The 25,306-nt window shown below is 36.9% G+C and overlaps 1 protein-coding gene across 14 annotated transcripts in view; it reads right to left on the bottom strand.

Moving 5' to 3' along the window:
* The window catches only part of Bicd1 (BICD cargo adaptor 1), a 154,506-nt gene that overhangs the window by 27,023 nt on the left and 102,177 nt on the right, over nt 1-25,306 (bottom strand). For 4 of the 14 annotated variants that reach the window (XM_006507014.4, XM_006507017.4, XM_006507015.4 and 1 more), the window contains exons 4-8: nt 24,190-24,615; nt 22,417-23,511; nt 19,223-19,374; nt 17,084-17,401; nt 15,761-15,954 (exon numbers count right to left, since the gene is read on the bottom strand). In XM_006507014.4, coding sequence (XP_006507077.1) covers nt 15,761-15,954; nt 17,084-17,401; nt 19,223-19,374; nt 22,417-23,511; nt 24,190-24,615 — 2,185 coding nt within the window. Of the gene's footprint in view, nt 1-15,760; nt 15,955-17,083; nt 17,402-19,222; nt 19,375-22,416; nt 23,512-24,189; nt 24,616-25,306 lie in introns of those variants that run through there. The other 10 variants (XM_006507023.4, XM_006507020.4, NM_009753.4 and 7 more) reach the window with 5 other exon arrangements.

Here is a 25,306-nt window from a genome sequence, read left to right as displayed (position 1 = left end):
AATTCATAGTGAATCCAGAAACACTGATCTTTTTGTATATTCAGTTCATGATGTTAGTTTTTTGAAACCTTTGAGACTTGCTATATAACTTAGGTTGAATTCTACTCATTATGTACGCCAGGCTGGTCTTGAACTTGAATTCCTGCCTATTTCCTAAATGCTGCAATTATAGACATATCCTAGGAAATGAGTGTTTCCCCTTTTTCAATGAGAATAATCCCTCTTCTTGGGAACTATGCTATAAAGTACTGGAATATTTTACACGTTTTTAGAAACATAACACAGCTTAATTGGTATAAAGTTTGTCTAATATGCTCAAAGTCTTGGGTTTGATCCCCAGCACAGCATAAACCAGACATGGTGGCTTACACCTGTAATTTCATAATTAAGGAGGTGGAGGCAGGAGGATCAGAAGTTCAAGATAATCCCTCTTGGCTTTATAGTAATTTTGAGGCTAGCCTAGGCTATGTAATACCCAAAAGTATTGTTATTGTCTTTTCTTTCAATGCAAACATTTAATGTGTTTAGAAGAGCAATACTGTAAGTCAGAGGAAAAACAAGAATCAATATACAGTAGCAAATAATTAATCTAGTGGTTAAATTTTTAAAAATTATATGCAATTTTAATTCTTACTTTAAAAATTAGAAATTAGTTATCAAAAGTTACAATTAGCTGGGCTTAGATTCCTAGCACTCTGGAAGCACAGGCAGGTGGATTTCTATGGGTTCAGCCTAGTATACTTAGTCAGTTATAGGCCAGCCAGGAAAACATGGTGAAAAACAAAAGTTTTACATTCAGAAATTCTATTAATCAAAGCTACTAGAAGTAAGGTCTTGAATGGTATGCGATGCTACTGGTGAATTGGCACATGACTGGTTCAAATAAAAATGTGCTTGCATAGGAGATACTACAGCTCAAAATCAAGAAACAGAAATACTGGAACCTCCTACTGACTATAGTAAATAAAATATACTGTTAAAGATGAGTAACGTATTATTTTTCTAATGTCCCTACTACAGAGTTTTAAAGTATATGTGCTGCTAATTTTAGTAGCCCTAGTCTAAACATTACACAGTCTGGCGGTTCCTCAGAAAATTGGACATAGTACTACCGGAGGATCCAGCAATACCTCTCCTGGGCATATATCCAGAAGATGCCCCAACTGGTAAGAAGGACACATGCTCCACTATGTTCATAGCAGCCTTATTTATAATAGCCAGAAGCTGGAAAGAACCCAGATGCCCCTCAACAGAGGAATGGATACAGAAAATGTGGTACATCTACACAATGGAGTACTACTCAGCTATTAAAAAGAATGAATTTATGAAATTCCTAGCCAAATGGATGGACCTGGAGGGCATCACCCTGAGTGAGGTAACACATTCACAAAGGAACTCACACAATATGTACTCACTGATAAGTGGATATTAGCCCAAAACCTAGGATACCCAAGATATAAGATACAATTTCCTAAACACATGAAACTCAAGAAAAATGAAGACTGAAGTGTGGACACTATGCCCCTCCTTAGAAGTGGGAACAAAACACCCTGGGAAGGAGTTACAGAGACAAAGTTTGGAGCTGAGATGAAAGGATGGTCCATGTAGAGACTGCCATATCCAGGGATCCACCCCATAATCAGCATCCAAACGCTGACACCATTGCATACACTAGCAAGATTTTATCGAAAGGACCCAGATGTAGCTGACTCTTGTGAGACTATGCCGGGGCCTAGCAAACACAGAAGTGGATGCTCACAGTCAGCTAATGGATGGATCACAGGGCTCCCAATGGAGGAGCTAGAGAAAGTACCCAAGGAGCTAAAGGGATCTGCAACCCTATAGGCAGAACAACATAATGAACTAACCAGTATCCCGGAGCTCTTGACTCTAGCTGCATATGTATCAAAAGATGGCCTAGTCGGCCATCACTGGAAAGAGAGGCCCATTAGACACGCAAACTTTATATGCCCCAGTACAGGGTAACGCCAGGGCCAAAAAGGGGGAGTGAGTGGGTAGGGGAGTGGGGGTGGGTGGGTATGGGGGACTTTTGGTATAGCATTGGAAATGTAAATGAGCTAAATACCTAATAAAAAATGGAAAAAAAAGAAAAAAAATAAACATTACACAGTCTGACAGCTATAATTCTTGTTATCTGTGAAGAAATACTCCAATTTTACAGAGAAGTATTTCAAGCTTTCATCAAGAGTTTTCTTCAGTTGGATGGTTTCCCATGGCTAAAAATAAACAAAAAAGATGAGTTGCTAGGAAAGAGGGAGATATAATAAGAAAAACAGCATTCATAACTATGTTTATGATTATATCAGTGCTATTAATAATAAATATGTAAGCAGGTATTCATATATGTAGATATTTATATGTAATTGCTTGCATATGTATGGAATGCTTTTAGAAAGATACAAAAGTTGAGTGGATACAGTTATGGCAGAGGTCTACTTTCTATAAGGAGAAATAAAATTCAAAAATTGCCAAGTAGTTTTTAATGTATTATCTATCTTAAGTCACATCTGCAACACATTATATTATATACTAGATGTGTAGCTAATAAAGTTGAGAAACTACACAATTTATACCCATATTATTCAATACAGTGAGTACCTGCTGTGTGACTGGTACTGTGTGCCAGGTACTTGTGTGATCCTGAGATTCAAAGACCAAAGAGGTTTGGATCTATAAGGAGCTTACAAGAGAAATCAAGCATCAAACTCTGTCTGCTGTGAGCACAAAGGACAAAGCTGCTGTTTCTCCCCAGTGGAGATGATATTAGAAAGACTTAATAATAATAATATACATAATGTTTACACTTATGTATATGATGGTAAAACTGACCATATGCTTTTATAAGACCATAAAGGGCCGGGTGTGGTGGCGCATGCCTTTAATCCCAGCACTTGGGATGCAGAGGCAGGCGTATTTCTGAATTTGAGGCCAGCCTGGTCTCCAGAGTGAGTTCCAGGACAGCCAGGGCTATACAGAGAAACCCTGTCTCAAAACAAAAACAAAAACAAAACAAAACAAAAGGAAAAAAAGTGTCTAGAAAAAATTATGGTATTTTTCAGTATTCAATTAGTTGTCTTGTTATTAGAATGAGAAACAGAATCTGTCAGCATATCTCAATTCAAGATCATTCTATGCTGAAGGGTATCCTGTAGAAGTAAAATTTCCAAAGAAATACTTAAAGAAAGAAAAAAGATATTTAAAAGTATTATACTCTCATCATGGGGGTGGAGAGATATCTCAGCAGTTAAGAGAACTGACTGCTCTTCCAGAGGTCCTGAATTCAACTCCCAGCAACCACATGATGGCTCACAACTGTCTATAATGGGATCTGATGCTCTCTTCTGGTGTGTCTGAAGACAGTGACAGTGTACTCACACACATAAAATAAATACATCTTTTTAAAAAATCTCATCATTAGCCATTAATGTGGAAGAAAATATGGTGTACAACATTCATGATTCACTACAATTTGAAATCTGAATTGATTTTATGTGTGCTGTGTTGGGACAAGATGGAAGGAAATATGGCTGGTAATTTTGTGGTGATCAATGAAGCCTTGAGAATGCTAGACAAGTGTTCCACAACTGTACTATACCATGAGTGAATTAGTATTTGAATTCACTTTTGTTTTGGCACATGCCAAACCACAGACATGCAATGCCTAAGCCATCTCCTGTAAGAAGAATTCTGTGCAAGCTAAAGAAAAACACAGCCTAAAAAAAGTGTACGTTTGAGCTGAGAGTGTAGTTTAATAAGAGAATACGCATTTAACATGCACTAGGTCAGGAATTCACTCCTTCAGAGAGAAGTTTTGGAAAGACCACAAATTTAAACAGAACATTGTTTCTACTAAGTTAAAAAAATGCAGGACAGTGATATGATGAAGTGGAACACACATAAATAGAAAAGGTTCTATAGAAAAATAAAATGGGATATTTGGGATAGCATTGGAAATGTAATTGAGGAAAATACGTAATAAAAAATATAAAAAAAATGAAAGAAAAATAAAATGTGTGAAGAGGAACAAATTACTGAGACTGTTAGTTGAGGAAATAGATTTAAGTAACATTTACTAAAGTCTTTCCACATACAAACTAAGAAAGATAAAGGGGCAGAGATAATAAAAACAAGCTGTGTACACAAAGGAATCACTAAATTTCACTTTCATAATCCCTAGTATCTTGTCAGGTGTTACACATATTTCACCTGTTCATCACCCAGATGGCATCCTGATTGCTTTGCATAATGAACATATGATCGTAGTATTTAAACTGTTAGCTGTGGAGCTGGAGAGAGGGCTACATGGTTAAGAGCACTGGGTGCTCCTCCAGAGGACCTAGGTTTGATTACCAATAACCAAAAAAAAAAAAAAAAAAAAAAAAAAAAAAAAAAAAATGGCTCAAAACTCTCTGTATATCCAGTCCTAGGGAAGTAAAAAACTTTTGGTCTCTGTGGGAACGTCATTCACATGGTATACAGATATGTGGGCAGGCAGAACACCCGCATAACATAATATAGAATAACAATATATGTTTTTTAAAAAGATAACCTAAACAATAAAAATAAGCTTACTAGCTAAGTTCAGGGCGGATAGTCAGTCTGTTTACCTCCATAAAGACCTCTGTTCTCTAGTCTCTTCCTTTCCTTTCCATCATTCAACTCCTGACCAAGTTCTAACCAAATACTTGGTACAAATTGAGCCCCTTTCCTTCCTCACTGATCTGCACTCATGCCTACACACTGCCTACATTCTCACTGCCCACATCAGCCCACACAACTTCTTTTATCTTTATCTGCACCTCATCTGTTCACTGCACACTCCCACATCTTTACATTGTCATTACCCACATCTTCATCCTTTGCTTCTTGCTACTACAACCCTCTTCTCTCCTTAATAAAGTCTAAGCACCTTTTATAGTCAATTCATGTGTCTCTCGTGGTAAAATATCCCTAATAGTCCTAGTTTTCCTTTTTGTAACAAGAATATCTGTTAACCTCAGGGGAGAAATCAACCAAGTGGAAACAAGAAGAACTATTCAAAGAATTAACCAAACGAGGAGTTGGTTCTTTGAGAAAATCAACAAGATAGATAAACCCTTAGCTAGACTCACTAGAGGGCACAGGGACAGCATCCTACTTAACAAAATTAGAAATGAAAAGGGAGACATAGCAACAGATCCTGAAGAAATCCAAAACACCATCAGATCCTTCTACAAAAGGCTATACTCAACAAAACTGGAAAACCTGGACAAAATGGACAAATTTCTAGACAGATACCAGGTACCAAAGTTAAATCAGGATCAAGTTAACGATCTAAACAGTCCCATATCCCCTAAAGAAATAGAAGCAGTCATTAATAGTCTCCCAGCCAAAAAAAGCCCAGGACCAGATGGGTTTAGTGCAGAGTTCTATCAGACCTTCAAAGAAGATCTAATTCCAGTTCTGCACAAACTATTCCACAAAATAGAAATAGAAGGTACTCTACCCAACTCATTCTATGAAGCCACAATTACTCTGATACCTAAACCACAGAAAGATCCAACAAATATAGAGAACTTCAGATCAATTTCCCTTATGAATATCAATGCAAAAATACTCAATAAAATTCTTGCTAAATGAATCCAAGAACACATTCAAGCAATCATCCATCCTGACCAAGTAGGTTTTATTCCAGGGATGCAAGGATGGTTTAATATACGGGAACCCATCAACGTAATCCATTATATAAACAAAGTCAAAGACAAAAACCACATGATCATCTCGTTAGATGTGGAGAAAGCATTTGACAAGATCTAACACCCATTCATGATAAAAGTCTTGGAAAGATCAGGAATTCAAGGCCCATACCTAAACATGATAAAAGCAATCTACAGCAAACCAGTAGCCAACATCAAAGTAAATGATGAGAAGCTGGAAGCAATCCCACTAAAATCAGGGACTAGACAAGGCTGCCCACTTTCTCCCTACCTCGTCAACATAGTATTTGAAGTCCTAGCCAGAGCAATTCAACAACAAAAGGAGATCAAGGGGATACAAATTGGAAAAGATGAAGTAAAAATATCACTTTTTGCAGATGATATGATAGTATATATAAGTGACCCTAAAAATTCCACCAGAGAACTCCTAAGCCTGATAAACAGCTTCAATGAAGTAGCTGGATATAAAATTAACTCAAACAAGTCAATGGCCTTTCTCTACACAAAGAATAAACAGGCTGAGAAAGAAATTAGGGAAACAACACCCTTCACAATAGTCACAAATAATATAAAATACCTTGGTGTGACTCTAACTAATGAAGTGAAAGACCTGTATGATAAGAACTTCAAAGTTCTGAAGAAAGAAATCAAAGAAGATCTCAGAAGATGGAAAGATCTCCCATGCTCATGGATTGGCAGGATCAACATTGTAAAAATGGCTATCTTGCCAAAAGCAATCTACAGATTCAATGCAATCCCCATCAGAATTCCAACTCAATTCTTCAACGAATTAGAAGGGGTAATTGGCAGATTCATCTGGAATAACAAAAAACCGAGGATAGCAAAAACTCTTCTCAAGGATAAAAGAACCTCTGGTGGAATCACCATGCCGGACCTAAAACTGTACTACAGAGCAATTGTGATCAAAACTGCATGGTACTAGTATAGTGACAGACAAGTAGACCAATGGAACAGAATTGAAGACCCAGAGATGAATCCACACACCTATGGTCACTTGATCTTTGACAAGGGAGCTAAAACCATCCAGTGGAAAAAAGACAGCATTTTCAACAAATGGTGCTGGCACAACTGGCGGTTATCATGCAGAAGAATGCGAATTGATCCATTTCTATCTCCTTGTACTAAGGTCAAATCTAAGTTGATTAAGGAACTCCACATAAAACCAGAGACACTGAAACTTATAGAGGAGAAAGTAGGGAAAAGCCTCAAAGATATGGGTACAGGGGAAAAATTCCTGAATAGAACAGCAATGGCTTGTGCTGTAAGATCAAGAATCGATAAATGGGACCTCATAAAATTGCAAAGCTTCTGCAAAGCAAAAGACACCGTCAATAAGACAAAAAGGCCACCAACAGATTGGGAAAGGATCTTTACCTATCCCAAATCGGATAGGGGACTAATATCCAATATATATAAAGAACTCAAGAAGGTGGACTCCAGAAAATCAAATAACCCCATTAAAAAATGGGGCTCAGAGCTGAACAAAGAATTCTCACCTGAGGAATACCGAATGGCAGAGAAGCACCTGAAAAAATGTTCAACATCCTTAATCATCAGGGAAATGCAAATCAAAACAACACTGAGATTCCACTTCACTCCAGTCAGAATGGCTAAGATCAAAAACTCAGGTGACAGCAGATGCTGGCGAGGATGTGGAGAAAGGGGAACACTCCTCCATTGTTGGTGGGATTGCAAGCTTGTACAACCACTCTGGAAATCAGTCTGGCGGTTCCTCAGAAAATTGGACATAGTACTACCGGAGGATCCCGCAACACCTCTCCTGGGCATATATCCAGAAGATGTCCCAACCGGTAAGAAGGACACATGCTCCACTATGTTCATAGCAGCCTTATTTATAATAGCCAGAAGCTGGAAAGAACCCAGATGCCCCTCAACAGAGGAATGGATACAAAAAAATGTGGTACATTTACACAATGGAGTACTACTCAGCTATTAAAAAGAATGAATTTATGAAATTCCTAGGCAAATGGTTGGACCTGGAGGGCATCATCCTGAGTGAGGTAACACAATCACAAAAGAACTCAAATGATATATACTCACTGATAAGTGGATATTAGCCCAGAAACTTAGTATACCTGATATATAAGAGACAATTTGTAAAACACATGAAACTGAAGAAGAATGAAGACCAAAGTGTGGACACTTTGCCCCTTCTTAGAATTGGAAACAATCACCCATGGAAGGAGCTACAGAGACAAAGTTTGGAGCTGAGACAAAAGGATGGACCATCTAGAGACTGCCATATCCAGGGATCCATCCCATAATTAGCCTCCAAACGATGACACCATTGCATACACTAGTAAGTGTTTGCTGAAAGGACCCTGATATAGCTGTCTCTTGTGAGTCTAGGCCGGGGCTTAGCAAACACATAAGTGGATGCTCACAGTCTGCTATTGGATGGAGCACAGGGCCCCCAATGGAGGAGCTAGAGAAAGTATCCAAGGAGCTAAAGAGAACTGCAACCCTGTAGGTGCAACAACATTATGAACTACCCAGTACCCCGGAGCTCTTGACTCTAGCTGCATATGTATCAAAAGATGGCCTAGTAGGCCATCACTGGAAAGAGATGCCCATTGGACACGCAAACTTTATATGCCCCAGTACAGGGGAACGCCAGGGCCAAAAAATGGGAATGGGTGGGTAGGGGAGTGGGGGGGGAGGGTATGGGGGACTTTTGGGATAGCATTGGAAATGTAATTGAGGAAAATACGTAATAAAAAAAAGAATATCTGTTAACATCATCATTTGTTTGACTGTCTATCTTTCTTAATATATTTTCATTTTCATGAAGAACATGGTAATGGCTATTCAAAAAAAGTGCTTGACACATACCAGATAATTTTGTTAAATTCTGAAGAATGAGTGAGCAATTTGTTAATAAAAGAAATATGGTTTTGAAACAAATTTAATCATATAAGGTTTGCAACACAACAGAAAAATGGACTAGTTGTTTGGACATAGTGAAATGTAAAAGGCAATTTTTCAGTGCAAAACTGTGTATGTGTTGACTACAGATCTAATACAGTGGCTGCATGTCTAAGGGCAATGTATTTTGGTGAGCTGATTTTTCAAATCAGCAAAGTTCAAAGTATTAAAGAACAAAAATAAGATTTCAGAACAATAGCATTCTCTCACATTAGCTCAGAAACATCATAAAGAAGCAAGAGAAAGACCGGATGGAGAGGGAGGGAAAAGCAATGAAGACAGTCAAAACAATGTAAAAAGGAATGGCTGCCCTCTGAGAGACCCAACAAGCAGTTGACTGAGATAGAAGCAGATATTAGGTCCAAGCAATGAACTGAAGACATGGCCCCTGTGGTTGAATTAGGGAAAGGCTGGAAGAATTTGAGGAGGAGGGTAATCCCATAGGAAGACCTGCAGTCTCAACAAACCTGCACCCCAAGATCTCTCAGACACTGAGCCACCAATCAGGTGGCATACACTAGCTGGCCCAAGACCTATGACACATACATAGCAGATGACTGCATGGTCAGGCCTCAGTGAGAAAAGACTGCACCTAACCCTTCAGGGACTTGAGGCCCCAGAGAATGGGGAGGCCTGGAGGGATGTGGGGGTGTGTGGAGTGAGATATCCTCTTGGAGACTGAGAAACTGTCAGAGAGCAGAATGGGGGGAGCATAACGACTAGAATATAAAAAAAATTAAAGATAGATAGAAAAGGCAACTAAGGGAAAAATTCTTATGTGGAAAACACAATATAAAAAAGAAACTTCTGGGGCTGGTGAGATGGCTCAGTGGTTAAGAGCACCGACTGCTCTTTCAAAGGTCCTGAGTTCAAATTCCAGCAACCACATGGTGGCTCACAACCATCTGTAACAAGATCTAACGCCCTCTTCCGGAGTGACTGAAGACAGCTACAATGTACTCACATATAATAAATAGATAAATCTTTAAAAAAAGAAAAAGAAAAAAAAAACTTCTTAGGATATCAATTCAAGTCCAAAGTGGAAATTTAATTTTTAAGTTTGAAATTTGTTGTTCATCTTGCAAAAGTACTACAAAATCAGATATTTAATACAAAAATAATATCTTTTACTTGTGATGTTGGAGTTCGTCAAAAGACCCTTACTCACAAGGACCACAGAAATCACCATTGCTGCAACCACATGAGGATTCTTATTGATCCAACATGTTGGGGACTCCCCTCTCAGCATGCAGGCCAGAGGAGAGACCCAGAACAAAAAAAGAACACACTTTTTATACCTTTTTAAGGGGCAGATTTGAGCAACAGGATTCTCATTAGTGTAGCAAGTAAACCTTTCAGGCATTGGTTGGCTTGTATAGTGACTAAGTAACCCTTTGGCCTAGTCCCTCACTTTGCTTGCCCCATGGTGGGCTATTATGATTTGGTCAGCAAAGTAATAGTACATTTTGAACTTATGGGTCAACTATTAACATCACAGCTCAACGTCAGGGGGATTCTAGCAACAAGGTAAAGGGTGTTTTATGGTCTTTTTCAGAATTCAGTGTGGGGTGGGGTGGGGTAAGGAAATTGCTAATCTTGTTATGGTTATTTCTCTGAGAACAGCTAATATTGTTTTGGTAGTTGCAAACTTAATCATTTTGACCGCTAAAACTGTTTCTACATTTGTTTAGTCAGCCAGCTTTCTTATCTGGCTCTGTACTTGGCCTGCTAGTACAGTTTGAAAAGTCCTTTTTGAAGGGGGAAGGTACTAAGTGATCTTGAATTCATTTTGGATATTACAGTTTTTATATTTATTATCATTTTATGTGCATAGGTGTTTTGCTTGCATATATACAAGTGCACCATAAGTATGCAGTACCTGAGGAGGCTACAATAGAGTGTTCTGGAATAGGAGTTACAGACTGTTATGAGCTGCCAGATGGTTGCTGGGAATGGAATTCAGATTCTACAAGAGCAGAAACTGGTATGAACTGCTGAATCCTTCTCCCCACCTCTTTAATTTCTTGTTCTTGACCTTATGAATCTCCTGGCACACACTCTGATGTGTCTTATTCTGTTATCGGCTAAGCTGAGATATGATTCTCAACCCTGATGAGATCTTTTTTTTCTTTTTTTATACTTTTTATTAGGTATTTTCCTCATTTACATTTCCAATGCTATCCCAAAAGTCCCCCATACCCTCCCACCCACTCCCCTACCCACCCACTCCCACTTTTTGGCCCTGGTGTTCCCCTGTACTGGGGCATATAAAGTTTGCAAGTCCAATGGGCATCTCTTTCCAGTGATGGCCGACTAGCCCATCCCCTGATGAGATCTAATCGAAATGGATTCTGTTGTGACAAAGGAGTTTATAATCAGCAGGTTGTATTACCAGTTATTTCATATTGATGTCCTATTAATGAGGCATATATATTAATTATATCTACTATCTTAGAATCCAATTATTAACCAAAATTAGCCCACCAGTATATATAAGAAATTAACACATAAAGCAACTGCCACTACTAGAAGTTATAAAATTTCAGGGGATAGCTGGGCAGTGGTGGCACACACCTTTAATCCCAGCATTTGGGAGGCAGAGACAGGCAGATTTCTGAGTTTGAGGCCAGTCTAATCAACAGAGTGAGTTCCATGAAAGCCAGGGCTACACAGAGAAACCCCATCCCGAAAAACCAAAAAAGGGGGCTGGTGAGATAGCTCAGCGGTTAAGAGCACTGACTGCTCTTCCAAAGGGCCTGAGTTCAAATCCTAGCAACCACATGGTGGCTCACAACCATCTGTAATGAGATCTGACTCCCTCTTCTGGAGTATCTGAAGACAGCTACAGTGTACTTACATATAATAATACATAAATAAATCTTTAAAAAAAGAAAAGATTTCAGGGGATAACTCAGTAAAGAATGAACCAGAGCCACAGGCAAGGCCAGAATTCTCCCCCAAACAGAAAAATAAATATCCGTATGTTTATTAAAATAAAATATGTTAAATATTTATTTTACAAAATTTATCAAAAATTCTAAAATAAGGGACTGCTTCTTAAAAATAATTAATATATATTGCTGTCAGAAAATTTTATAGTAGTCAATAACATACTAAAAACATGAATAAAACTAAATAAATATGTCTCAAACAATATTTCACATTAACAAAATTAATATATGTTGTCAATAAAGTAGGTATTTCTGGGAACTATGCTTGGTGTGTGTGAGTAATCAATTTCTATAGTAATCCTCCTAGCTAGAATTCTTTAGAAAATATTGATCTGATAAGAATTTATTAAGGCTTAAACTGGTTGATATTGGGGCTAAGTAGATGTCTGCTCTTCAATAGGACCTGGGCTCGATCCCCTGCATTCACTTGGTAGCTCACAACTGTCTGTAACCCCAGTAACAGGGGATCTGACTTCCTCTCCTAGCTTCAAGGCTTATACTAGGCATGCCCGTAGTACACAGACATAAATGCAGGTGAAACATTCATACACATAAATGAGAAATTATTAATATTATTAATAAATAAATACATTGATTGATTTAATAATATGTAATAGAAATTATTCCTTGGGCTATAACAGCTCGCTTGCTCTCTCTCTCTCTCTCTCTCTCTCTCTCTCTCTCTCTCTCTCTCTTTCTCTCCCTCCCTCTCTCCCTCTCCTGACTGGTTTTGAGTGTCATCTTGACACAAGCTAGAGTTATCACAGAGAAACGAGCCTCCCTTGGAGAAACACCTCCATGAGATCGAGCTGTAAGGCATTTTCTCAGTTAGTGATCAAGGCGGGAGGGCCCACTGTGGGTGGTGTCATCCCTGGGCTGGTAGTCCTGCATTCTATTAGAAAGGAAGCTGAAGCCGGGCGTAGTGGCGCATGCCTTTAATCCCAGCACTTGGGAGGCAGAGGCAGGCGGATTTCTGAGTTCAAGGACAGCCTGGTCTACAAAGTGAGTTCCAGGACAGCCAGGGCTATACAGAGAAATCCTGTCTAGAAAAACAAACAAACAAACAAACAAACAAACAGGGACCTGAGCAAGCCAGGGGAGCAAGTCAGTAAGTAACATCCTTCCATGACCTGCTCCTGCTTCCTGACCTGCTTGAGTTCCAGTCCTAACTTCCTTTGGTGATGAACAGCAGTATGGAAGTGTAAGCTGAATAAACCCTTTCCTCCCCAACTTGCTTCTTGGTCATGATGTTTTGTACAAGAATAGAGACCCCGACTAAGACACACACTCTCTCTTGTTTTCTTTTTGTTTGTTTTGTTTTTTTTTTTTTTTTTTCTGAGACAGGGTTTCTTTGTGTCACAGCTCTGGATGTCCTGGAACTCTCGAACTCACAGAGATACGCCTGCATCTGCAACCCTGTCTCTCACTCAATTTAACTTCAAATAAATAGCTAGAAACACAGAGTTGATAAAAATGTTAAGTTATCATGAAAACAACTTTTAGATCTATTTGTGATTATGAATCTTATGGCATTTATACCTCTGATCCTGTGTATAATACTCATATCTAATGATATTTTTTAGTTTCTCAAAACTAAGGAATTTTTAGACCATGTAATGGTACTTTCACCCATGTATGCTATCTTAAAACTGAAGAAATTATAGAGTATGTAAATTATTAGAAATATTTAGAATGTGTGAACAGTTTCATAGGGTAGAGAGTATAATATGATTTTTTTTTTTATGAAGCAACACCAAAATGGAGCAAAAACCATAAACACATTCAACTTTTAGCCCATCATCTTACTTCTGAGCCCAAGACCAAAAAGATGAGAAGTGGAAAGCATGAAGTTAAGCCACGCAGGGTCCTACACATACAAGAAAATGGATAGGAGTGGAGAGAATGATTGATAGGATAATAGCATATGAAATACAAATAAACTACAAAGGAATGGAGAGATTGCTCAGCAACTAAAGAGTGCATACTGCCCTTTCAGAGTACCTAAGTTCAGTTCCCAGCATCCTTGTTGGGAGGCTCACAATCATCAGTAACTCCAGCTCCAGGGGGTCCAATGCCCTCTTCTGACCTCCAAGGGCACCTACACTCATGTGCACATATACACATAATTTTAAAATAATAAAAATAAAGCTTGAAGACAATAATCTTAAAAGTAAAACTAAGTAGCAACATGAAAAAGTTTATGATATAATGTTAAAAACTTCCACAATGTAATGATAATAATATAAATACATATTCATGGGTATAAGGACCGAACAGACATACAATGATGGAAATAGTTATTGCTAATATTCATTAACTTTAATCTTATTAATATGTTGCCTAATATTTAAATACAACAGAACTACTTATTAATCATACTAGTTGTTTTCTAAGAAGGCAGTACTACTAAATCCATTTAAAAAGCTAGAAAGGTTTTTATGAGTTTTACCCATATTAGGTTCCCTGGTAAATCATCACTACTTTGGTGGCTCACAGATTACTTAGGTGCTTTTTAAAAGAATCTAGAACAGTAGGAGGTAAGATATGAGAGTAAAAATATTCAGGAGAGTAATTATGTATATACAGATGTATATGTATAAGTTTGTGTATAGGTTTTATATGTGTGTGTGTGTGTACGTATATGTGTATGTGTGTGTGTGTCTATGTGTATAGATGTACATTATGTATAGGTATGTACATGTGTATATGCATGTAATTTATGCATGAGTGTATAAATTCTAGCTATTTTCAAAAAAATTTTAATCATTAGCATTACTCATTCCCTCAAAAATTCTTAGAACATTAAACATATGCTGCACAATAAGACCACACTTAAAATTTTTTATATTAAGTGTATTTATTTTATTTTTATGTATATTTTGTCAGCATATATGTATGTGAACCATGTGTGTGCTTAGTGTTCATGGAGGTCAGAAGAAGGTGCCTGGTTCCCTGGATCTGCACCTACCTACTATATGGGTTCTGGGAAACAAAATCAGGTTCTCTGCAAGACCAACAAATGCTCTTAACCACTGAGCCATCTCTCCAGCCTCGTTGACCACATATTTAATCCAGATTAGTATGTTAACAGCATAAATCAAATGAGAAAAAAAGAGATTCAAAGGTTGGGGTTTCAAAAGGAATTAAGATAAGTTTGAAGTTTAAAAAAAATTAAAGTAAAATTTGGCAAAGGTGGCACTCTCAGAGGCTAAGTGGAGGAGCAAGTACAGAAAGATGGTTATAACCAATAGGAAGTGATAGGGGACTACAGCCAAGGGTAGAACCTGCTGTGTCTAACAGCACAGCTGACAGGCTCAAAGACAGATCCAGCCAGGAGCTGCCACACATTCAAAAATCTTGCAAAAGAGGCCAGAAATACAGATGTTCGTGTGTCATTCCTGATCTTGTAAATGCTAACAACTATTTTAACTCATTTTAATTTTATGTTCCCTGCAGTAGAAAACTAATGTCTGTCCTTGTGCTTATTTTGCTTTATGGATTTGTTTTCCATCTTTGATCTGTGCAGGGACTTCATAAGGGATAGTCTGCATTACCCACATTAGGCCTTTTCATGAGGGAAAATAGAAAAGTACAAAACAGTGAAGCTAAAGTAAACTGGGGCACACTGGTAAACATCAATCAAATGTCACCATGAGAGTATGATATGAAAATATGAATGTTCCCAAGGAGTAGCACTGTCAAGGATTTGGACATTCTGGTTACTACAAAAAAGAAATTACCCCTAAAAATTTGTTATAAGTATGGCTTCTTTTGCTAAATTAATTTTAATGTTAAGAGAAAACAAAACTACCAAGATGGAACAGCCATGAACAACAGAACTGTAGACAGGTGCACGCGCGTTCTGTGTTGTATCTACTGTTCATTCTCTCTGCCTATCCCATTATCCAACTCTCCTTCTCCTTCCTAGGCTACTGGAAAACTGAAGAATCCTAAGACATGCCTGAGTTCTGACTATGGAAAGAGAAAACAGGAAGCTAACTATAAGGGAGCTTTCACTTCAGTGGTAGAAGTCACATGTCACAGTCCAACTGTGGGCTAGAGAAGAGGAGATCTGTTGACTTAACTGCCATTTGCATCACATGCACCCAAGGAAAAAGTGTTTACCTGGTGGAGCCACGGTTAACCTTTTTTCCTTGCTGAGCCGATGCCCTTGGATGAGTTCACTCATGGAAGGGGAACCCTTCAGAAGAAATGATTCTGTGGAGGTGGGATCAGGGGGAACTCTTAATAAATTCTGTAGGTAGGAAGCCCCTGAAGTCCTGGGACGACTCTGATCACAAAGGGAAGGTGAAAATTGTCTTGCAGGAGATCCAAGAAAAATACATACAGGAAACAAAAAAGTTTGACTTTAATTACCTTTCAGCACCTCACCAATGACAACATTAGTTATATTGGCATTTAATTATCTTTTAAATATGAAAAATCAAGGTTTTTTTTGGTAATTCTTTAGTTTTCATATCAGGATACAACCCTTTTTTGAAAACTACTCTGAATACTGGAATAGAAGTTTATTATAGACATTTTGAACCACAAATAGAAAATATATGTATTATTTGATTCTTAAATGAAAGCTCCTCAAATGAACAACTTTAACTATAGTAACTAAAAACAGGGCAAGTAACTCAACAACCAGAACTTGGTAAGAGGGCTGGTGAGATGGCTCAGTGGGTAAGAGCACCCGACTGCTCTTCCGAAGGTTCAGAGTTCAAATCCCAGCAACCACATGGTGGCTCACAACCATCCATAACAAGATCTGACTCCCTCTTCTGGATTGTCTGAAGACAGCTACAGTGTACTTACATATAATAAATAAATGAATCTTTAAAAATATTAAAAAAAAAAAAAAGAACTTGGTAAGAGGTCACAAGGTCAAGTCACTAAAATCCTTAAAAGTGGTTTTTGAGCAATACTAACCTGACCAATGAAAAAAGGCACAAAAACTTGCTTTTAAGAAAAGGACTATACATATTCTATTCCATTTTATGAAATATAACCACGACCTTTCAATTAGTCATCACGTTTAGTCTTATGGACAAGTGTTCCCTAAGAGAACAAACTCATATCTTTGCCCAATTACATAAAAAATGACAAAAGCATAATTTCCAGAGATATGGTTACAGTCCATGTTCACTGATATTCATTTTTAATATCCACTTTATCCATTTTTAGGTTGGAGGCTAGGAAGAGACATATTTATGCACACAAACAGCAGCAAAAACATTAACAGATGTTGAAAATTATGTTATGGTTAATCAGTATGTGTGGATGGGGTGGCAGAAAGACCAGCATTAGCAAAGCTCTTAACAGCTTTAATTTTTTTCCTTTTTCTTTTCTTTTCTCCATTCTACACAGTAAAAGCACATAATTTTTTACAATCAACTAAAGCCTGTGCACTGTACCACACTATGACAATAGCTGCATGCATACCTTTTCCTCTGAGTGCCACTGCTGACCCGAATGGTAGGGATCTGTGGGCCCTGACTATGCAGGAGGTAAGTGTCTATGGTAGGCACGGTGTCTGGCGCCTCCCCACTTACTTTAGGGCTGCCGATCTTGCTCTTTCCAAGTTTGCCTTTGCTGCGTCGGGACTGCTCATGGTCAAACTCTAAGTCCTCCAGCCTCTGTGTCAGGGCGAGTTTTTGCTGGATAGCCATTCGCAATAAAGTGTTTAGAGTCTTCTTCTCATCTTCTGCAGCTGCTAACTGTCTCTGCATCTCATCCAACTGTGTGACATATTCATCGCATCTGGAACCCAAGCAAAGAGGTGAGGAAGGAATCCTGGCAAAGCTAAATTAGAATTTAATTAGAAAGGTATTCCTCTCTTACCCTCAACCCAGATATTGATGTCCATTGTAGTCTCAAAACTTTTATTATGCAATACTGTTAGAATGATTATATAGCAATATTATATATTATAGTCAATAATATCATTTAAGCCTCATCAGGGACATCTACATATAAGGGGAACATAGTGGTCTATAAAGTTTGGTACTAGTTTCAGAAATCCACTGGGGGTCTTGAGATATATTTCCCATAGATAAAGGGATTATAATAAATTTGACTGGAATGTAGAACACTGATCTTCCTAGCAATAGATTGGAAATACTCTATAATAACAGACAACTGGAAACAGTAGATCATGATTAGTAATTGGTGATTCAGCCTCACAATGGAATCTGTAAGGGGACATTCTAAATAAGCAGCATAAACCTCAAAGACAGTTATTATGGAAGCTTGGGGTGATAATACAATGTCACATAATATCCACCACTACTTTAGGTATATTACAATCATTGTCTCTATTGTATAACATTGTATCCTTTGCAAAAAGTTTGTTATATGTTATACCTATAGTATATCTACTATATCAAAAGTGATAATATTAATAAAAAGAATATTTTCCCTTTTATATGTATTTACAGGTTTTATTTTAAATGGCAGCAAATATGTTTTCAATATGGCAGATTTCCCCCACGTTAAAAAAAAAAATCAAAATTTCAGTGAGTTTTCAACCAAATAATTAAACAGTGAGTTGTCAAAAAAAAAAAAAATAAAGATTTTTGTTTGATTCAGGTACAGCAGGCCATTGGGGACATCTTCATTCAGCTTAATTTTTATATGGAGGCACAAAGACAAGTTCTGTGCTATTTCCTAACTGAAATTAAAGCCTGAGTCCATCCACACACATTTGGAAAAAGTCGGATGAGAAGAAAACTCACACTGAATTTCTACTGAGTTTAAGATACTGGTAAGTTATTTTTCATGTTCTACCAGATAGCTGATGAGCTCAGAGAATTATCCAAAATATATTATACAAACTGAAATCAGCATATCCTTGAGGTATTATACAGAAAAACAAAACAAAACAACAAAAAACCCAAAACAGGATCTATGATTAAAATACATTAGGTTCACGGGGTACCCATTTCCACAAACCTTTAATGTCAAGACTATGGGGGCTATGTGGATTATGAGAAAAATCAGAGCTTACTGAAAAATAAAATGAAGTCTAGGACCTTGGATTAATTATTTTTGGTAACATGAAAATATTTTTAAAATATAAAGTAAGGCAATTGTTACCTGAAACAAACTAATGTCTGTGAAAATGGAATGCAAGGGAATAATACTTAAAATATGATCTAAACTGAGCATTTAAATATCCCTTTAAATTTCTTTCCCAAAGAAGAAATGTGTATTCTCTTAATTCTGAATATTACCCTAATTTCTTTAATAAAAATGGGATCTTGCCTCCCTTTCCATTCTTTGTCCTGCCTCTATAGTGTGTGTGTGTGTATATATATATATATATATATTACTAAATGCCAATGAATCTTGTGGGGAAACCCAGAAACCAATACCTGCAGCCTTGCAGTCTAAGGTTTCTCTTTGTCATCTCCATGAGATTCAGTTGCATGTGACCTTGAGCTCCAAAAACATAATTCTAATCTTAGATTTGTCAACGTGGTATCTCATCATTTTCTTCATGCAAATTAAATATATTTATTCATGAGTATCGACAATGCTCTTCCCATGTGGAATACTTAATTTTAGAGAGAAAAAAGTTACCTTGTTGCAAACATTGCTCTCAGGGATGAGAAGGTTGCAGCATCTTCCTTCAAAGCCTTTAGTTCATTCCTCAGTTTTGTCATTGTTTCAGTAACCATTGCCTTTTCATTTTCATATTTGTTCTTCAGGTTAGCTAAAGCCACTTCAGCTGTCTGAAGCATAAAATCACAGTGCTTACCACCTCACATCAGAAACAACTGGCCCACACACTTCTTTATATCAAATCTATTCTTTGCTCTTATAAAAGGAAACAAACTGATTAGGTTGGATTTTGCATAAGCATATGCATACACTGGACATAGAGACATTTTCCTTTAATGTCAAATCATGTCATGATTCAATAATTGTCTTTAAAGCCTGGTATGAGTCAGTAAGTATCAGAATTCAGTGTGGTGGCAGTAGTTTAGTAAACAGTTCATGCTAGTTGTTGACAGTGTATGATTTTCAGAGATTTAGAGAGCCAAAATGAAACTTTAAACATACAGGTTGTTATCAAGAAGCTATTCTCTTTGAAAAAATACCAATTCCAAGTGAAGTATGTGAAAAATCAAATACTTTATGTCACCCATATTATTCTGGGGGCCCAAAACATGGAGTAAAAGATATAAGCCACTTATGACATGAGTATATAATGAACTATATGTTCAAGTCAAAGAAGTAATAAGAAATCAAGAATTTTCTAAATTTTTAAATAAAACTTGCTCAAAACAATGAATTGTGGTCAAATTATTCCTTTGTGTGTTTGTGGGTGTGTGACAGAGAAAAAAAAGAAAGTGTGGACATGTTTAATGGATTAACATAGTTGTCTGAATTTGGGATTGGGGCATTTCTGAAGTTCCTTGAATGAATATTGTTTCAAATCAAAAGCTAGCCTAGCACAGTAGGAGATTAAAGAAAAACATAAATTGAATCAGTAGGTGCCACTGGCAAATGTCTGAAAACAGCCTGTTTATACAGCACAAGATAGGTGCATAGAACACCCTCTTTCTAACACATCTGTCCCCCTCTACTTACTGTTCTTTTGTGTGAAATTATTTCTTCATCCCATGGAAGAATACTTCTTACCCCTTAAGAACAAACCCAATTATAATTGCTTTGGAAAACTTTTGTTAATTCCTATAGGCAATGTTAGTTGTTCGAAGGCAATATTCCCACAACTTGAATACAAAAATATGTAACATCACACTAATTATTTGCTCATCCCAAGGGGGTGTGAGTCCTCTTCTGAAAGGTAGGGACCATGCATATATTGTTGAATCTTCACACCTGACACAATTAAGTACATAGCTGATACTTTATAACAACTATCTTACTCCATCTGAAGACACCATGCTTCTGGGGAAAAAATCCTAAATTATAAAACAAGGCTCATAGAGAATATATCATGTTTGTTGTAAAACAAGATGATTCCCACTTTTCCTAAACCACATAATTTCCACATTAGACTTAATAATTAACACTTCACAATGCCTATATCTAACTGATGTCATCTTTTGATACTTGAAATTATTAATGGCTCATAAGCACTATATCAATCCATGGCAGTTGTTCAACATTATTTAAATGAGTACCAAATATATAGCAAGAAATATTTTCACAAAATTTACTAAGCCATTACAAGTCATGGCTTGAATGTAGTGTACAGTGAAAATACACACTTCTTTAGGAATGCTCTGTTCTCTTCTGAATTCCTATAGCACAGTTTATAGCAATCTAAAATGTTTTATATATTCTGTCTTGTAAGTACAGAAAGACATGAATTAAATTCACGATAGATTACTAATAACATTTTTATGTCCTATTTTGTACCCCTATATGAATGCTTATTTATAAGTTAGGACTTGCCTTTTCTGTTTGTTTGGTTTTTTGTTTTTTTGAGCCAGGGTTTTTCTGTATAGCTCTGGTTGTCCTGGAACTCACTTTGTAGACCAGGCTGGCCTCGAACTCAGAAATCCGCCTGCCTCTGCCTCCCGAGTGCTGGGATTAAAGGCATGTGCCACCACACCCGGTAGGACTTGCCTTTTCAATTAAGCCTCTTCACATTTAAAAAAAAAAAAAAAACCAACCAAACAAGCTAGATTTCTATTTCTATTCCTATTAGATTTTTTCCTTCAGAAAGAGGTTAGGAAAGTTATCTGAATGTCTTGGCTGAGAATTCTCCAAAATAAATTATATGAGTCAGACCTAGCAAAAAGTTACTACTCTACATTGTATAGTCTTTGAATTATAGCAGTACATCAATAATCTTTTTTTCTGATTTCAAAGTAAAATCAGATTTCTCATAATTTCTTCATTCACCTTAACATTTTCTACCTCTCTAAAGTGATGATTTTAAGTCATTTTCCCCTTAAATTTATATAAAGCATGTTTATATTGTGAAAATATTTCTGCTTGTGGTACAGACATCCAATTTCTATCAATGGATTAATGGAAACAGATGACGAATAGAAAGTAGATGACATATTGGTATAGTTTCACTCAGATTTGAGTAAAAGAAAAAGACACTCTGAAAAGGTAATGAATCTTCATTCTCTAAAGAGCATACACACGCATACTCTATTTCTTGACATTGCCTGTGTTTGCAAAAAAAAAGGAGTTCATATGTTGCTGCTGCTTTTCATCATACCAATATCTGTTCAGCATTCCTCTTAAATGGGTTTCAGATAAACAGTTTTATTTTCATACACACACACACACACACACACACACACACACACACACACACACACCAGAAAAAAACATATCTGAATACTCACACTCAGGTAAAACTCAAAAATGGAAAATAAATCAGTCATCAAAGAATTTGTCAGGTAGATTCATATTGAATTATCCTATTCCAGAGGGAAATGACTGGTATTTAAGAAAAACTCCCTAATGCTTCAGTTTTGACTCAAGTACACTAATAACACAACTAACTAACTAACTAACTAACTAACTAACTAACTAACTAACTAACTATAAAACTCAGGCCATTAGGCTTGGCAGCAATGCACCTTTATCACAAGCTATCTCCTTGGTCCCTTACACACTTTAAAATAAAACTACATTTTAATTGATATTGGAATGTATTTTGTTGCTCTATTGCCCAGGAATTTGAACACTTACCTTTGAACTAAAATTTTAACAAAATTAAGGAAATAAATTAAGAAAGCTTTTTACTAGTATGCTTTCATACTAAAACAAAAGCGTATTACCTGCTTATTGGCTTTCAACACTGCCCTCAGTGTCGCAATCTGCTCCCGTTTGGTGCTCAGCAAGGACTTCAGTTTGAGAATCTCTTCCATTAAGGCTTCCTTGTCCTTATCAATCATGGGGGCCAACTCTCGGGCTGCTGCTCTTTGACGAGACAGCTGTAAGGACCTGTCCACTGCCTTCTGCAGATGCTTGATTTGGTCCCGGATTATGGCATTGAGGTTGTAGATATTCATTGGCTCTTTGCGAATATCACTGGTATCCAAAACTGGAGATGATGGTGGGGCAGTAATAACAGGAGAGATTGTGGGAGTCTTAGTTGGACTTGGCTCTTTACTAGTCTCTGTATTTTCCTTTGAAACTGGTTCAGATGATGTCCTTGATTCTACAGGGGATGACACACCCCTCCTGGATAATCTTGGCGACAAAAGCCCTCTGGGATCATCAGGCCCCTTGAGGCTGCCACTTCGAGTAACTCTGCTTTGTCTATAGTAGTCCAACATGACTCTATTGGGAGTTTCATTATTACATAGACACACATGGTGGTAAAGCTGGGCTAGTTCCTCACTAAATGTCACCAACTCATCCTGGGCTGTATTGAGGGTGTTGTGATTTTCGTTGGCTATGCCAGTCATCTTTTGCAACTCCTTCTCCATGTGGGCCATCTTCTCACCACTCTCCTTAGATGTCTTCTCAAGGTTTGTCACTTGTTCATCATACATTTGGATCTTACTCTCATATTTGGTCTTTTCTTCTGTATAATTTTCTACAGATTTATTATATTTTTCCTTTAAGGCCTTAATTTCTGCTTTCAAATCAATGACTTCTGTGACGGCCACTCTATATTTGCACTCAAGGATCTCTAAGCCATTGATGTCCACCTCATAGTCATGAGCTTCCTCCGCTGAGTTCCGGCCCTTCTCACAATCTAGCTCAGCCTTGATCTCTTTGCTGTTTTGCAAGCCCCTCATAGCATTGACATGCTCTGTGAGCCGGTGCACTCGCTCATGCTGCTCTGTCAGTGCCCCCTTGGTATGTTCTAGCTGGGTTTGTGACTCCTGGAGGTTGGCCAGAAGAATAGCTTTTTCCCTCTCTACCTGTAATGACAGAAGACAATGTCTGAATCACTTCAGGGAAAAGCCAATAATGAACTCAATGCAGTTGGACAGACATGTATACAGCAGAGCCAACACTTCCATTATTTAAAATTAAATTCAAATGTCTCCTTGTTTGAGTTCTGGTAAGTCAATCTAAAAATACCTAATTCATAATATGGAATTTTATGGAAGCCAAGCCACTTGAATTTTTCATGAAGAAAACGGGAAACAATCTTCTATTGTTGGGATTATGATCTCAGCAAATATATATATGTTGAATTTGGGGACTTCTGTGTTCTTTTTTCTTTGAAAACTAAATGAATAGTTTAAGCACTATTAAAACAAACTGAAGCTTTTTCCAACTAGCTTTTTCTTCTAGAAAAGACTTTTTATAAATTTTAATCAAAATAAAAAATACTGGATGTCTCTCAAGCTTATTATAGGGATAGAATACCTTGATAAATGAGATAATATATTTAAAACAGTTTGGGGTCTATTTTGTAATTTGTTAGAATTTAATATGACATTTTCTAAAATCTATCAGTTTCTTCATTATAGCAACTACAGGAAAAAAAAAATCAACAGAACATGTTCTCCCCTTTGTGTGTCAAAAATCCCATAACATGCTACATACCATCAACATGAATTTATTCTTGCAGATTTAAATGAAGCTCTTACCTGAATAAGCTGCTGCTTCAATTTCTGTATTTCTGAAATGTTCAACTCACTGAATAAGTCAGACACAGGGTGTAGGGACTCTCCTTTCCTGGTAGTGGGAGTACGATAGTCTCCATTCAGTTTCCCAAGAGGCCCATGGATATGTCCATTCATCTTGTCATCGTTATTTGGCTCACTTCCATCCTCAGCAAACTTGAGCCCATCTACTGAGATGCTGATGTGGCTATCACTGAGGTTGATGTACTGGGACAGCTCCTTCCTCAGGTTGTTCTTTTGCTCTCTTTCATTCTTCAGTGTCTCAAGGGCTTCTTCCAACTGATGCTCTGCAATCTCTTTCAGTCGAATGGCATCTTCTAGTTGGCTATTCAGTAATACTGTTTCTTCTTCAAATCGCTTAATTTCATGCTTTAAGCCTTCGTATTCAACCTAAATTAGATAGGTTAAAGAAGATTGATAAAACTAAAATTTGAGCTTTATAAAATTCCTATTAAACATAAGAAAAGTATAACAGTCTACAAAATAAATAATAAAAAGTATATATCATATTCTTATGGCAATACACAATAGACAGTTACAAATGTACATATACACACATATCTATATATATATATCTGTATAAATATATATACAACTAGCCATATTTAAAATATATATATATATATATATATATATATATATATATATATAATTTAACACTTAAAAGAGAGGAAACGGTTTTTACTGTATTAGGACATTTTTAAAGAGCCAATGAAGAAGACAGAGTTGTTTTCCTAACAAATAATGATAAAATATATTTGGTAATATTTTATCAAAATTTTCAATATTCACAACCCAAGAAATATTTTTTTACCATCACTTTTACTTCATTAATGAAAAGAAGGTTTTAGTATGCATACAAACATTTGTTTAAAAGATTACAAAAAAGCAAAATTTCAATAAAATATGTTTGAGATTAAGATTTAAAAAATCCCAAAATAATTAATCCCAAATAATAAATATATATATAGTATTAGTAATGTAATATTCTTTTGAATTATAATAAACAAGAGCCTGCTCAAACAACCTTTGGTCATAAGAACCATTGATGATAGTGTCACTGTGAGCTGATATGCCTTTC

Source organism: Mus musculus, chromosome 6, assembly GCF_000001635.26.
Source record: "Mus musculus strain C57BL/6J chromosome 6, GRCm38.p6 C57BL/6J".
NCBI classification, from domain to species: domain Eukaryota; kingdom Metazoa; phylum Chordata; class Mammalia; order Rodentia; family Muridae; genus Mus; species Mus musculus.
This window is presented reverse-complemented; position numbering and strand designations above follow the sequence as displayed.